The sequence below is a fragment of the Rhinoraja longicauda genome, chromosome 38 (genome assembly GCF_053455715.1).
Source record: "Rhinoraja longicauda isolate Sanriku21f chromosome 38, sRhiLon1.1, whole genome shotgun sequence".
Lineage (NCBI taxonomy): Eukaryota > Metazoa > Chordata > Chondrichthyes > Rajiformes > Arhynchobatidae > Rhinoraja > Rhinoraja longicauda.
The window spans coordinates 11,723,238-11,738,758 of NC_135990.1; the positions used below are offsets into that span (position 1 = coordinate 11,723,238).

At 50.6% G+C, this 15,521-nt stretch overlaps 1 protein-coding gene across 2 annotated transcripts in view; it reads left to right on the forward strand.

The window, feature by feature from the left end:
- Window positions 1–7,208: 7,208 nt before the first annotated feature.
- LOC144610956 (uncharacterized) overlaps window positions 7,209–15,521 on the forward strand; it is a 52,201-nt gene continuing 43,888 nt past the window's right edge. Inside the window, exons 1-2 of one of the 2 annotated variants that reach the window (XM_078429987.1) lie at window positions 7,209–7,282; window positions 11,818–12,561. In XM_078429987.1, coding sequence (XP_078286113.1) covers window positions 11,830–12,561 — 732 coding nt within the window. In that variant the 5' untranslated portion in view covers window positions 7,209–7,282; window positions 11,818–11,829. Of the gene's footprint in view, window positions 7,375–11,817; window positions 12,562–15,521 lie in introns of both variants that reach the window. The other variant, XM_078429988.1, reaches the window with a different exon arrangement.

Below are 15,521 nucleotides of genomic sequence, written 5' to 3' on the forward strand. Positions count from 1 at the left end.
GATGCAAGTGGGGAATCAGACGACCACTTGTGGAGGTTTTTAGGGCAAACTACATTTGCTCCTTTAGTGGACCTTTGCTGCCACCTACTGTTGGACGGTTGTAGAACAGGCCCGACATCAGCAAACTAATGGATCGCTTATTAATAATTATTATTAATGGATCGATAATGAACGCATCGCTGGCACTCTGACCTTGGTACATCATCGCGGATTGCTGGATTCTTTGCCCTTTCCTGCCACCATCCTTCTGAAACAGGAAAGTTACTATCTAGCTCCCTCAGGGCGTGCAGCGTAGGTTCACTAGGTTAATTCCCGGAATGGCGGGATTGTCATATGTTGAAAGGCTGGAGCAATTAGGCTTGTATACACTGGAATTTAGAAGGATGAGGGGGGATCTTATTGAAACATATAAGATAATTAGGGGATTGGACACATTAGAGGCAGGAAACATGTTCCCAATGTTGGGGGAGTCCAGAACAAGGGGCCACAGTTTAAGGATAAGGGGTAGGCCATTTAGAACGGAGATGAGGAAGAACTTTTTCAGTCAGAGAGTGGTGAAGGTGTGGAATTCTCTGCCTCAGAAGGCAGTGGAGGCCAGTTCGTTGGATGCTTTCAAGAGAGAGCTGGATAGAGCTCTTAAGGATAGCGGAGTCAGGGGGTATGGGGAGAAGGCAGGAACGGGGTACTGATTGAGAATGATCAGCCATGATCGCATTGAATGGCGGTGCAGCCTCGAAGGGCTGAATGGCCTCCTCCTGCACCTATTGTCTATTGTCTATTGTAACCTACATGAAGTTGCTGCAGCTGTGAATTCACTGCTTGAAGTTATGATGGTTATTTGACAGCATTTACCATGCAATACCATACGATACGACTTTATGGAAAGAATTGGGGGATGTGCAAAGATTTGGGGGGAGGGAGGGGAGTCGGTCTCAGTCTCAGTCTCAGTCTACCCCACGACAGAAGGGGGAGGAGTTGTACAGTTTGATAGCCGCAGGGTAGAACGATCTCCTGTGGCGTTCGTTCTGTGCTGCATCTTGGTGGGACCAGTCTGTTGCTGAAGGTGCTCCTCAGGTTGACCAGTGTGTCACGGAGGGAGGGGGGGAGCTGTATTGTCCAGATGCCCCGCAGTTTGAGGAGCATCATCCCCTCCAAGACCCCCTCCCGTGAATCCAACTCTAACTCCGCCCCCAGGACGGAGCCAGCCTTCCTGATGGGTTTGTTGATCCTATTGGCGTCCGCGGCCTTCGCTCTGCTGCCCCAGCACACGGCAGTGAAGAAGATGGCACGGGCTACCACCGACTGGTAGAACATCTGCAGCATCTCACTGCAGATGTTGAAGGAGCGGAGGTAGCGTCAAAAAGTACAGCCGGCTCTGTCCCTTCTTGTACAGGGCCTCAGCGTTCCTGGACCAGCCCAGTTTACTGTCCAGGTACACTCCAAGGTATTTGTACTCCCAGGAAAGACATTCTTGCCATAGAGGGAGTACAGAGAAGGTTCACCAGATTTGATTCCTGGGATGGCAGGACTTCCATATGAAGAAAGACTGGATAGACTCGGCTTGTACTCGCTGGAATTTAGAAGATTGAGAGGGGATCTTATAGAAACTTACAAAATTCTTAAGGGGTTGGACAGGCTAGATGCAGGAAGATTGTTCCCAATGTTGGGGAAGTCCAGAACAAGGGGTCACAGTTTAAGGATAAGGGGGAAGTCTTTTAGGACCGAGATGAGAACGTTTTTTTTCACACAGAGAGTGGTGAATCTGTGGAATTCTCTGCCACAGAAGGTAGTTGAGGCCAGTTCATTGGCTATATTTAAGAGGGAGTTAGATGTGGCCCTTGTGGCTAAAGGGATCAGGGGGTATGGAGAGAAGGCAGGTACGGGATACTGAGTTGGATGATCAGCCATGATCATATTGAATGGCGGTGCAGGCTCGAAGGGCTGAATGGCCTACTCCTGCACCTATTTTCTATGTTTCTATTTTTTGTATGTAAACTGCACACCCACACCATTGATGGAGACATTGGGACAGGGGTGTTCCTCTCCTCCTAAAGTCCATCATCAACCATCAATTTATTGATGTGATTTATGTTTCTGACACTCGGCCTGTCCAGCCCGGCGTTAGACCGAGTATAACTGTGGTCTCATTGCTGCCGATCGATCGCAAACTGTCAGATGTGCAAGTTGATCGGGATGTGCTTAATGTTTTCACGGTCTCCAATATGAGAAAATCAACTGGTGCAATAAGTTGGTCTCTCCCATCGACTGCTGGCTGTAACACGACTTTGAAACATTCGGTACAAATAGAATGAAAAATCACAAATAAATGGCCTAGACAGAGGATGTGGAAGAAGATAGAGAGTGTGAAGTACTTGATAAGGCCCCAATAAGGAGTGATACGGCCTGGAGCAGGGTTCTTTTGCCCGTCTAAATCGTTTAGTTTCGTTTACTTTAGTTTAGAGATACAGCGCGGAAACTGGCCCTTCGGCCCACCGAGTCCGCACCGCCCAGCGATCCCCACACACTAACACTATCCTACACACACTAGGGACAATTTACACTTATACCAAGCTAATTAACCTACAAACCTGCACGTCTTTGGAGTGTGGGAGGAAACCGAAGATCTCGGGGAAAACCCTCGCAGGTCACGGGGAGAACGTACAAACTCCGTACAGACAGCACCCGTAGTCGGGATGGAACCCGGGTCTCTGGTGCCGTAAGGCAGTAGCTCCAGCGCTGCGCCACCGTGCCGCCTCATAGATTTGCTATCATATCTGAATCAGAAGAAAGGTCATACAGCATCGAAGCAGGCCCTTCGGCCCAACTGGTCCATGCTGACCAAGATCTCCCATCCAAGCTACTCCCAATCACCCGCCCCTGGTCCACCCCACTTCACTAAAAGACACCAGATTATCAGAAGATACACACAAAATGCTGGAGTAACACTGGGACAGGCAGCATCTGTGGAGAGAAAGAATGGATAACATTCATGGTGCATGGTGCACGGTGACGCAGCGGTAGAGTTGCTGCCTTACAGCGAATGCAGCGCCGGAGACTCAGGTTCGATCCCGACTACAGGCGCTGTCTGTACGGAGTTTGTACGTTCTCCCCGTGACCTGCGTGGGTTTTCCCCGAGATCTTCGGTTTCCTCCCACACTCCAAAGACGTCCAGGTTTGTAGGTTAATTGACTGGGTAAATGTAAAAATTGTCCCTAGCGTGTGTAGGATAGTGTTAATGTGCGTGGATCGCTGGGCGCCGCGGACTCGGTGGGCCGAAGGGCCTGTTTCCGCGCTGTATCTCTAAATCTAAATCTAAAACAAAAACATTTCCGTTCAAGACCCTTCTCCAGACTGAGAGTCAGGGGAGAGGGATATGGAAGAGTAAGGTGTGAAAACGACAGATCAAAGCAGACGATGACCGAGGAGATATGGAATGGATCAATGTTTGCTGAGGGGAAGGTGAGAATGAGGCATAGAATCAGTAAAGTGAATCAGGAGGACAGTGAAACTAGTCGGAGAACGAGGATGGGGGAGGGACGGAGAGAGAGGGGAAGCAAGGGTTACTTGAAGTTAGAGAAATACAGCCCTCCGCTCGCTCTGCAGCAACCCTGACATTATAATCAAACCCGCTGACCAGGGAGATGCCGTGGTAGTCTGGTGCGCTGAGGACAGGCCACAACTCTCAGACACCTCCTCCTCAACAATAGACAATAGACAATAGACAATAGGTGCAGGAGTAGGCCATTCAGCCCTTCGAGCCAGCACCGCCATTCAATGCGATCATGGCTGATCATTCTCCATCACTACCCCGTTCCTGCCTTCTCCCCATACCCCCTCACTACGCTATCCTTAAGAGCTCTATCCAGCTCTCTCTTGAAAGCATCCAACGAACTGGCCTCCACCGCCTTCTGAGGCCGAGAATTCCACACCTTCACCAATCTCTGACTGAAAAAGTTCTTCCTCATCTCCTCCCACCTCCTCCGGGTCCAACACGTAGCTATGGGCACTCGCGTGGGCCCCAGCTCTGCCTGCCTCTTTGTAGGGTACGTCGAACAATCCCTGTTCCAGGCATACACTGGCCCTATCCCCGAACTCTATCTTATCGGACCATGATCCCACAGATGAGCTCCAGGCCTTAATCTCAAACACCATTACTGATTTCATCACCTCCGGATGTCTGCCTTCCACCGCCTCCAACCTTATCGTTCCCCAGGCCCATTTTTACCTTCTCGCCAAAATCCACAAACACACAACTGCCCTGGCAGACCCATTGCTTCAGCCTGCTCCTGTCCCATGGAAATGATTCCCACGTAGTGTACCTCGACTCCATCTTATCCCCCCTGGTCCGATCTCTCCCAACCTATGTCCAAGATGCCTCACACGCCCTTCGTCTCTTTAATGTCTTCCACTATCCGAGCCCCCACTCCCTCATCCTTACTATGCACGCCCAGTCACTCTACACCTCCATCCCCCACCAGGAAGGCCTTAAAGCCCTCCGTTTCTTCCTCGACCGCAGGACCATCCAATTTCCCTCTACCAACACTCTGGCGGAACTGGACCTCACCCTCAACAACTTCTCCTATTACTCCTCCCACCTCCTCCAAGTCCGAGGCGTAGCTATGGGCAGCCGCATGGGCCCCAGCTATGCCTGCCTCTTTGAAGGGTACGTTGAACAATCACTGTTCCAGGCGTACACTGGCCCCAACCCCGAACTCTATCTCCGTTACATTGATGACTGCATCGGTGCTACCTCCAGAACTCATGGACTTCATCAACTTCACCACCAATTTTCATCCTGCACTCAAATCTACTTGGACCATCTCCGACACCTCCCTCCCCTTTCTTGATCTCACAGTCTCCATCACAGGAGATAGTCTATTGACTGACATCTATTACAAACCCACTGACTCCCACAACTATCTCGACTACACTTCTTCCCACCCTGCTTCCTGCAAAGACTCTATCTCCTACTCCCAATTCCTCCGTCTACGCCGCATCAGCGCCCAAGATGAGGTGTTCCTTACCGGAACATCCAAGATGTCCTCATTCTTTAGGGAATGGTGGTTCCCCTTGCCCATCACAGATGAGGCCCTCACTCGTGTCTCCTCGGTACCCCGCAGCTCCGCCCTTGCTCCCCCTCCCCCTAGTTGTAACAGAGACAGAGTCCCCCTCGTCCTTACCTTCCACCCCATCAGCCATCGCATACAACACATAATCCTCTGAAATTTCTGCCACCTCCAACAGGATCCCACCACTAGCCACATTTTCCCATCTCCACCCCTTTCCGCCTTCCGCAGAGACCGTTCCCTCCGCAACTCCCTTAACTCATCTCTTCCCACCCAAACCAACCCCTCCCCAGGTACCTTTCCCTGCAAACCGCAGAAGATGCAACACCTGTTGCTATACCTCCTCCCTCGACTCTGTCCAGAGACCCCGACAGTCCTTTCAGGTGAGGCAGAGGTTCACTTGCACCTCCTCCAACCTCATCTACTGTATCCGTTGTTCAAGATGTGGACTCTTATACATCGGCGAGACCAGACACAGACTGGGCGATCGTTTCACGGAACACCTTCGCTCAGCTCGCGTGAACCAACCTGATCTCCCGGTTGCTGGACACTTTAATTCCCCTTCCCATTCCTACACAGACCTTTCTGTCCACGGTCTCCTCCATTGTTAGAGTGAGGCTAAACGTAAATTGGAGGAACAGCATCTCATATTTCGCTTGGGCAGCTCACAGCCCAGTGGTGTGAATAATGATTTCTCTCACTTCAGGTAGCCCCGGCATACCCTCTCTCTCCATCCCTCCCCCACACAAGTCTCACTTTCACCCTACAAACAGCTAACAATGGCCTGTTTCCTTTATCATCGTCACTTTTTTGCACATCTTTCATTCATTGTTCTTTATCTCTCTACATCATCGTCTAAATCTCTCGTTTCCCTTATCCCTAAACAGTCTGAAAAAGGGTCTCGACCTGAAACGTCACCCATTCCTTCTCTCCAGAGATGCTGCCTGTCCTGTTGAGTTACTCCAGCACTTTGTGTCTATCTTCAATATTCATACCGCTGGGGTGTAAGCTGCCCAAGTGAAATATGAGGTGCTGTTCCTCCAATTTGCGCTGGGCCTGGCGAAAGCAACAGATGTTCTAAATTTTCTGAGACGCAACTTTTATCATTCTTCAACATCTATCAAGGAGAAGTTATTGTTAGACCTCATTTGGACTATGCAGTTTCAGCATGGGACCTATACACAAATAGAAAAATTTCTTCCATCGAACGTGTCCAAAGACGGGCAGCTCGTTTTGTTACAAAGAAGCGAGTGTTACCAAACATTAGGGTGGAACACTCTCCAAGACAGACGTAAAGCCCACCGTTTGACCTGTTTTTATAAAATGTTAAATGGTCAGCTCGACATAGATGACCAAATCTACACCAAACCCAAACCTATCAGGAACAGACAAGGGCATTCGATTCAATTTGAGATACCAGCTATCAAGACAGATGTGTATAGCAATTCATTCTCCCCTCGCACAATTAAAGCATGGAATAGTCTTCACCCTACTATAGTTACTCAACCAGACGCAACTACATTTACTGCAGCTCTTCTTCTCCAAGAAGCCCTTCTTGCTTAAGTCCATTTATTCACAAAATGCTGGAGTAACTCAGCAGGTCAGGCAGCATCTCGGGAGAGAAGGAATGGGTGACGTTTCGGGTCGAGACCCTTCTTCAGACTGAGTCCATACTCCGCCACCTCCAGTTTAAATTCCATTTGCAATATTTTGGAGGACCAAGAACCAAGGAAGAGGGAAAACCCCGTTCCCTAAAGAACGAGGACATCTCGGATGTCCTGGTATGGAACACCTCATCCCGGGCGCAGATGCGGCGTAGACGGAGGAATTGGGAGTAGGGGGATAGAGTCTTTGCTGGAAGCAGGGTGGGAAGAAGTGTAGTCTAGATAGCTGTGGGAGCCCACTACTCTGCACAGGCGCAGACGCGACCGCCGGCACCCTAGCGACGCGCAGGCGCAGTTGCTGCCGGCGGCACCCGAGTGATGCGCCGGCGCAGGCACCCGAGTGATGCGCAGGCGCAGTTGCTGCCGGCGGCACCCGAGTAATGCGCAGGCGCAGTTCCCACTAGCGACGGCACCCGATCGGTGCGCAGGCGCCGTTATGGAGACGGCGCCCGCAGTTTCGGACGCCGGGCGCGGCGCAGGCGCAGTGGGGCCGGGGGAAGGGTTAGCGGGGGCGCCGGTCCGCCGCTCTTGTGGCTCCGGCGGCATTGGCAGGTAAATGGCGGCTCCGCCCGCGCTGCGAGGGGAACAAGGGGGCGGCGGCACCGCCACCAACAGCAGCAGTAACAGTAGTGGCGGGCACTCCGGTGCGGCTCGACTCGACGCGCGGGCTCGGTGGGCGCTGGGTCCGGGAGGCGGCAGCGGTGACGCCGAGGGAGGGCCGCCAGTCCCGGGCCGGAGAAGGCCGCTCCCCCCCCCCCCCCCCCCCCGATGCCCCGGCCCTGCCTCCCCCCCGGTGTCTCCCCACCGCCACCCCTCAATGCCCCTCTCCCCTCGCCTCTTGATGCCCCCCCCTCTCTCTCCCTCCTCTTCCCCCCCCCCCACTCCTGCCACCTCAACGTCCCTCTTCCCCTGATGCCCCCCTTCCACTCCCGATGGTCTTCTCCCCTCCCGTCCATCCCCATTGATGCCCCTCTCCCCTCGCCTCTTCCTTCAATGCCCCCCTCAATACCCCTCTTCCCCTGATGCCCCCCTTCCACTCCCGATGGTCTTCTTCCCCCTTAATGCCCCTGTCTCTTTCCATGCTCCTTCCCCCCCACCGATGCCCTGTCCCTCCCTCTCTGATGCCCCCCTTCCACCCCCTATGGTCTCCCCCCCCCCGTCCCTCCCCATGATGCCTCCCCCCCCCCGTCCCTCCCCATGATGCCTCCCCCCGTCCCTCTCCTTGATACCCCTCTCCCCCCGTCCCTCCCCCTTGATACCCCTCTCCCCCTTGATGCCCCCCTGTCCCTCCCCCTTGATGCCCCCTGTCCCTCCCCCTTGATTCCCCTGTCTCTTTCCATGCTCCTCTCCCCCCCACGATGCCCTGTCCCTCCCTCTCTGACGTCCCTCTTCCCCCCCCCCCCGCCATGCCCCTACCCCTTCCCAGACCCTATCTCACCCCCCCCCCCCCCCCCCCGCCCTAGTTCCCTGAACTCCTTTTCCCAATCCCTTGTGCCCTCCTACCCTGGACTTTCTCTCTCTCCCTACCCCAAGACGTGGTGTGACAGCTGACCCTCGCTTACCCATCCCACTCCCCTCTCCTGCTGCACCCATTCTCGGGTCGATCTCTTCCCCCCACTGGGGCAGATACTCCACGCTACTGAGAGAGGGGGGTGGGGTGGTGTTCTGCTTGACCCGGTCAGACTCACCGAGGGACAGTGAAACAATCAACAGGCCTGGCAATGTCCACGACGGGAGAAGATTAAGAGGCCCGGGTCATGTTCAGACGTGCTGATCTGAGTTTCCATCTTTACTGTGACGTTCTCAAGGGCTTGCGCTTCCTCTAATCGGACGCAATGAAAGTTTACTGAACTTTTACATTGAAAAGTTTTTATTTACATGGCTGGCGTGTAGCGCAACAACGACCATAATCTTTAAAACAACACAACTCTTTAAAAAAAAAAAAAGAAAGAAAATGCTGAGAAAACTTGGGCCAGGCAGCATCTGAGGAATGAGGAACAGATTAAACACTACAAATGGATGACTTCTATTGAAAGGCCATTCATTGCTCTGAGGCGGTAACATTGTTTCTCCCTCAGCAATGCTGTTTGGCCTACTGAGTATATTTTGCGTTTCCTGCTTATATTTCATGTTTTCAGTGTCTGAAGCATTTTTGCCTTTCTTTGACAGGGTCAGAGTTGAAACGGTTTCTGGAATCTGACTTTTTTCAGCTGCATGGTGGTTATGTGATTAGATTCTAGGTTTTGATTACTGGGACACTTCATATCCCTGCAGCACTGCACAAGCATATCCTTGACGTGGACGCAAGATAAAATTAGATACTTTGACATTGCGAATTGGGAAAACATCTTGTAGTTTAAACTTTTGATAACCTTGAACTTTTGTAAACAAGTTCTCAGTTTATGTGTCAATGTCACCAGGGTGGCACAGTGGCAAAACAGCAGAGTTGCTGCCTCACAGCGCCAGAGGCCCGGGTTCAATCCTGGCTACGGGTGCTGTCTGTACGGAGTTTGTACATTCTCCCCAAGAGTTTTCTCCCGCATTCCAAAGACGTACAGGTTTGCAGGTTATTTGGCTTCGGTAAAATTGTAAATTGTCCGTAGTGTGTGTAGGATAGTGTTAGGTGTGTGGGGATCGCTGGTCAGCATGAACTTGGTGGGCCGATGGGCCTGTTTCCGTGCTGTATCTCTAAAGTTTAAAGTAAAAGTCATGTTCATTTACAGGCTTTCCTGTAAATATGTGCTTGGGAGGAGAGGGCCTTGTATGTGTTTAACAGCTAAATTAGAAATGTGCAGCATATAACTGTTGCTTTTTTTTGTTTTTAGAATTCAAGTAGAGTTCATTGTTATATGCACAGGTATGGTGAGGTACAGGTTCTATGGAAAATCTTGCGTGCAGCAGTATCACAGGCACAAACCCGGATAAACGCACACAAACAGAAATTATATATAAATCACACAAATTCTGCAAGACAGTAAAAGGAAAAAGACTGCAAAAAAAAACATTAGTGTGAAACACAATTAGGAAAAAAATCTATGGTAGTGCAAGAAGTGATTTATTCTGAATCTTTGTGTACCTCTAGTTTCCCTCTCCCCTGACTCTCAGTCTAAAGAAGGGTCTCAACACCCATTTGTTTACTGGCTGCCTGACTCGCTGAGTTACTCACGGTGGCGCAGCGGTAGAGTTGCTGCCTTACAGCGAATGCAGCGCCGGAGACTCGGGTTCGATCCTGACTACGGGCGCCGTCTGTACGGAGTTTGTACGTTCTCCCCGTGACCTGCGTGGGTTTTCTCCGAGATCTTCGGTTTCCTCCCACACTCCAAAGACGTACAGGTATGTAGGTTAATTGACTGGGTAAATGTAAAAATTGCCCCTAGTGTGTGTAGGATAGTGTTAGTGTGCGGGGATTGCTGGGCGGCGCGGACTCGGTGGGCCGAAGGGCCTGTTTCCGCGCTGTATCTCAAAATCTAAATCTAAAAAAAACTCCAGCATTTTGTGTCTATCTTCTTTGCAAACCAGCATCTGCAGTTCCTTTCTACACAGATGATCTGTAGTGTTCTGTTGAGAAAGGATTAGGGTTGTACGAGTTTGTTCAAGAACCTGACAGTTGTAGGCAGGTAGCTGTTCTTGAACCTGGTGATGCGGGACTTAAGGCTTCTGTATTCCTGGCTGACGGTAGCAGTGTGAAGAGGTTACAGCCTCGGTGATGGAGATCCTCAATAATAGATGCCCCCTTCTTGAGGCAGCATCTCATGTAGATGCTTTTGATGGTGGGGAGCTTTGTGTCGTGATAGACTGGGCTAAATTGGAATGAAATTACTGAGTAAATATCAATTGTTGATATTTATTCAGTGGTGCACATGTTGTTCTTTAGAATAAGAGAATAACTGCAGATGCTGGTACAAATTGAAGGTATTTATTCACAAAATGCTGGAGTAACTCAGCAGGCCAGGCAGCATCTCAGGAGAGATGGAATGGGTGACGTTTCGGGTCGAGACCCTTCTTCAGACTGAAGAAGTGTCTCGACCCGAAACGTCACCCATTCCTTCTCTCCTGAGATGCTGCCTGACCTGCTGAGTTACTCCAGCATTTTGTGAATAAATACCTTCGTGCGGTTCTTTAGAGAAATGCAGCTACACAAAATTGTAAACTATGATTGAGGTTTGCTGTAATTGGATTGTGTGTCTTTTAGTTGCTGATGCTGTAAACCTTGCGATAGTGTATGTGCATGCATACAGTTTTACTGAGGACATAATAGATCATGACAGTGGCAGCAGTGTGCCAAAATGCATGTGGTATGGGTTGCACGATAGCTCCACTGACCATCTACAAAATCAACTGCACTCGGAATCAGTCCACAGCAACGTTCAGCTTTCAAATTTTTTTAATGCAGTTTTGAGAAGCAGAGACTTGTATCCATATACCGTGAATGGTTCGATTGTAATCATGTATTGTCTTTCGGCCGACTGGTTGGCACGCAACAAAAGCAAACTCTGTACGGAGTTTGTACATTCTCCCCGTGACCTGCGTGGGTTTTCTCCGAGATCTTCGGTTTCCTCCCACACTCCAAAGACGTACAGGTATGTAGGTTAATTGACTGGGTAAATGTAAAAATTGTCCCTAGTGTGTGTCGGATAGTGTTGGTGTGCTGGGATCGCTGGGCGGCGCGGACTCGGTGGGCCGAAGGGCCTGTTTCCACACTGTCTCTCTAAAAAAAAAGCTTTTCACTGTACCTTGGTAACACATGACGATATGCTAAACTAAGGTTTTGTAACAATTTAATCTCGAATTTAAATTGGTAATGAATTGCCAACTGAATCAGAAGGTGCAGTTTGAACTCCATCCTTTCACCAACTAGAGAGTGGTTCTGACCTCCCATTGGAGACCTTTGGACTATCATCGAAATTCACTGGACTGTATCTTGCACTAAACTTTATTCCCTTTATCCTGTATCTGTATACCGTGGACTGTTTGTGGACAGTAATTGGCTCTTCGCTAACAGGATAGCACGCGGAAAAAAAAAATGAAAGCATGTACCTTGGTACATGTGATAATGGTAAACTAAACTGAACTCTTTTTGTCCACAGACGCTGAAAGCCATGGAGGTGGGTCACATCCCAGTGTCCGAGGGTCTGCCTCATGCCAGCGACGTGGCTGAGAAAGCCAGGGGCTACCCCACGCCTCAGTCGAAGGCCAGGAGCGTGAATGCCTACCCGCCGGTCTGCCGCTTTTACTCTCGGGGAAAGTACTGCCAGTTTGGCCGGAGGTGCCGCTTCCTGCACGAGCACCTGGAGCCGCCGCTGGCCCCGGGGGTGCCCGACAGCCCGTGCAGCGGCGCGGCCGCGGCGGCCGCGGAGAGTGCCCCTCAGTGCCAGGGCGGCGCCGAGTGCCCCACGGATGGCGGCACGGTGCGGTTTGCCGAGGACCTTGGCCGAACGCGGTTTGGAACGCCCAAGCCGCCAGCCCCCAGAGACAGAGTGAGGAGGCCGTGCCGCTACTTCCTGAACGGCTACTGCGTGATGGAGGAACGCTGCCGCTTCTGGCACCCCGAGAGGCTGCCCGCCGTGAGGGACCCCCTGGACCACGAGCCCACCCGCATCAACCTGAGGCCGCCGGGGCCGCTCATACGGCCGGCCGTCCCCCGTCCCGCCGTGGTCAAGGACGAGGTGAAGCTGACCGAGCTGACCCAGGAGGTCGCCCGCCAACTACGAGACACCGAGATCAGCCAGCTGTTGAAACGCTTCCCCAAGGACCAGCTCATCATTCAGAGGAGCCAGGATGGGAAGCAGACCTACTACCGCATTGTGGTGGAGCCTACAGACCCAGACTGGGTGAGTCCTCCACTCTCAACGCTGCTTGCATTGATTGACGTGATTGACAAGATTATTAAGGGGTTGGACACGTTAGAGGCAGGAAACATGTTCCCAATGTTGGGGGAGTCCAGAACAAAGGGCCACAGTTTAAGAATAAGGGGTAGGCCGTTTAGAACGGAGATGAGGAAAAACTTTTTCAGTCAGAGAGTTGTGAATCTGTGGAATTCTCTGCCTCAGAAGGCAGTGAAGGCCAATTCTCTGAATGCATTCAAGAGAGAGCTGGATAGAGCTCTTAAGGATAGCGGAGTGAGGGGGTATGGGGAGAAGGCAACAACGGGGTACTGATTGAGAATGATCAGCCATGATCACATTGAATGGCGGAGCTGGCTCGAAGGGCCGAATGGCCTCCTCCTGCACCTATTGTCTATTGAAACGGGCGTTTTCGGTCCACGCCGACCATCGATCGCCCGTTCTCACCAGTTCAATGTTACCTCACCTTTTCATCCACTCCCTGCACACGAGGGACAATTTACAGAGGCTCATTCACCTGCACGCCTTTGGGATGTGGGAGGGAATGGAACGCCCGTGCGGACCCCACGTGGTAACAGGGAGAACGTGCAAACTCCACACAGACAGCACGCTGACCATCCGTCACCCGTTCACACTAGTTCTGTGCTCGTAAGTTTGTGTTATGGGAGCAGAATTAGGCCATTCAGCCCAGCGAGTTTGCTCTGCCACTTAATCATGGCTGATCTGTTCTTCCATCTTAACTCCATTCTCCTGCTCCCCATAATCCCTGACACCCCTTACTAATCAAGAATCTGTCAATCTGCCTCTTAAAAATACCTGATAACTTGGCCTCCACAGCTGTCTGGCGATGAATTCCACAGATTCAAAGTGTGATCCCACTTCTTCCCTTTTTACTTAATATTTCCTTTTTCAGTGGGGGGCTCCATCTTGTATATTAGCTTGACTTCAAGAATTCCAGTACCTCGCAGTTTTAGTTTTGTTTCGACTTGCCGTGTGGAAGCATGCCCTTCATCCCACCGAGTCCACACCGCCATTCACACTCGTTCTATCGAATCCCACTTTCTCATCCACTCCCGACACACCGGGGACAATTTACACAAGGCCAATTCACCCGCAAACCCACACGACTTTGGTATGTGCAAGGAAATGGTACATGCCGTCACAGGGGAACATGCAAACTCCACACAGACAGCACGCCAACAATCGATCACCCATTCACACTAGTTCTATCCCATTTCCTCACATTTTTCCTTCATAATTCCTTTTTTGGCAGAAGGCATCTTGCATATTCAAGAATTCCAGTACCTCACAGTTTTAGTTTAGTGTAGTCCAACCAAGTCCACTCTGGCTGTTGATCACTAGTTCTATGTTGTCCCACTTTCTCATCCAAGCCCGACGCACGTGGGCAATTTATAGATCAGTTAACCTACAAACCCGCGCGTCTTTGGTATGTGGGAGGAGACACACGCAGTCACAGGGAGAACATGCTAACTCCACACAGACAGCATCCGAAGTCAGGATCAAATGGAGGTCTCTGGTGCTGTGAGGCAGCAACTCTGTGCCGCCTGGGTTGGTGTCGAGCGAGACTTTGTTGACAGAATGGGCAGATTGTAAATCTTCCTCCAGCTGAGAACAATACTGTTGTACGGAGTGCACATCGTAGACATTCTCCCAGCTGTTTTGTTGCACTTTGTCCATTACTTTCTTCTTCGTCTGTACTGCTTCACTTTACCCTTTAAATCCATAGTGGCGACGCAGTGGTAGAGTTGCTCAAGTCAAGTCAAGTCAAGTTTATTTGTCACGTACACATAAATGTGCAGTGAAATGAAAGATTACCCACAGTCTAACAACAAGAGCAATAAAAATAAGCAATAACACACACAATCAAACAAAAAGAAACATCCATCACAGTGAGTCTCCTCCAGTCACCTCCTCGCTGTGATGGAAGGCCAGAATGTATTTTCTCTTCCCCTGCCGTCTTCTCCCGCGGTCAGGCTGTTGTAGTTGCCACGTTCCAGGCCGCGCCGGACGGTGAAAGGTCTGCAGCGGGCCGACCCAAGCCAGCGCCAGAGACCTCGGTTCGATCCTGACTATGGGTGCTGTCTGCAGAGAGTTTTTACGTTCTCTCTGTGACCATGTGGTTTTTTTTTTTCCGGGTGTTCCGGTTTCCGCCCACATTCTAAAGATAGGCAGGTTTGTAGCTTAATTAGCTTCTGTAAATTGTCCCGAATGTGTAGGATATAACTAGCGATCACTGGTCGGCATGGATTCGGCGGACCGAAGGGCCTGATTCCACACAGTATCTCTAATCTAACTTCAAAACTGTTCACTTCATGAATCAAAGAAATGGTCCATTCACTATATTGTTCCTGCTCTAAACATTTGGCAAAAAAAGACCTTGATCCACTTTTTGTTTCTTTGGAGCCATGCAACTCTTTCTTCTTGTAATCCATCCTTTAGATGGGAATCTGAAGTATCGAGGGGGGACTAGAATGTACTGGGAAGACACAAGACTTCATGGTGATCCATTCACTTAATTGGGTTCACCTGCATGTTGTGCAATATATTTTAATAAAAGGAATTGGACAATATTTCTCCAGAGATATATTTTAATAAAAGCACTGGACAAGCTAGATGCGGGAAAAATGTTTCCAATGTTGGGGGAGTCCACAACCAGGGGCCACAGTTTAAGAATAAAGGGGAGGCCATTTAAAACTGAGATGAGAAAGAACTTTTTCACCCAGAGAGTTGTGAATTTGTGGAATTCTCTGCCATAGAAGGCAGTGGAGGCCAATTCACTGAATGAATTTAAAAGAGAGTTAGATAGAGCTCTACGAGCTAGTGGAATCAAGCAATATGGGGAGAAGGCAGGCACGGGTTACTGATTGTGAATGATCAGCCATGATCACAATGAATGGCGGTGCTGGTTCGAAGGGTCAAATGGCCTC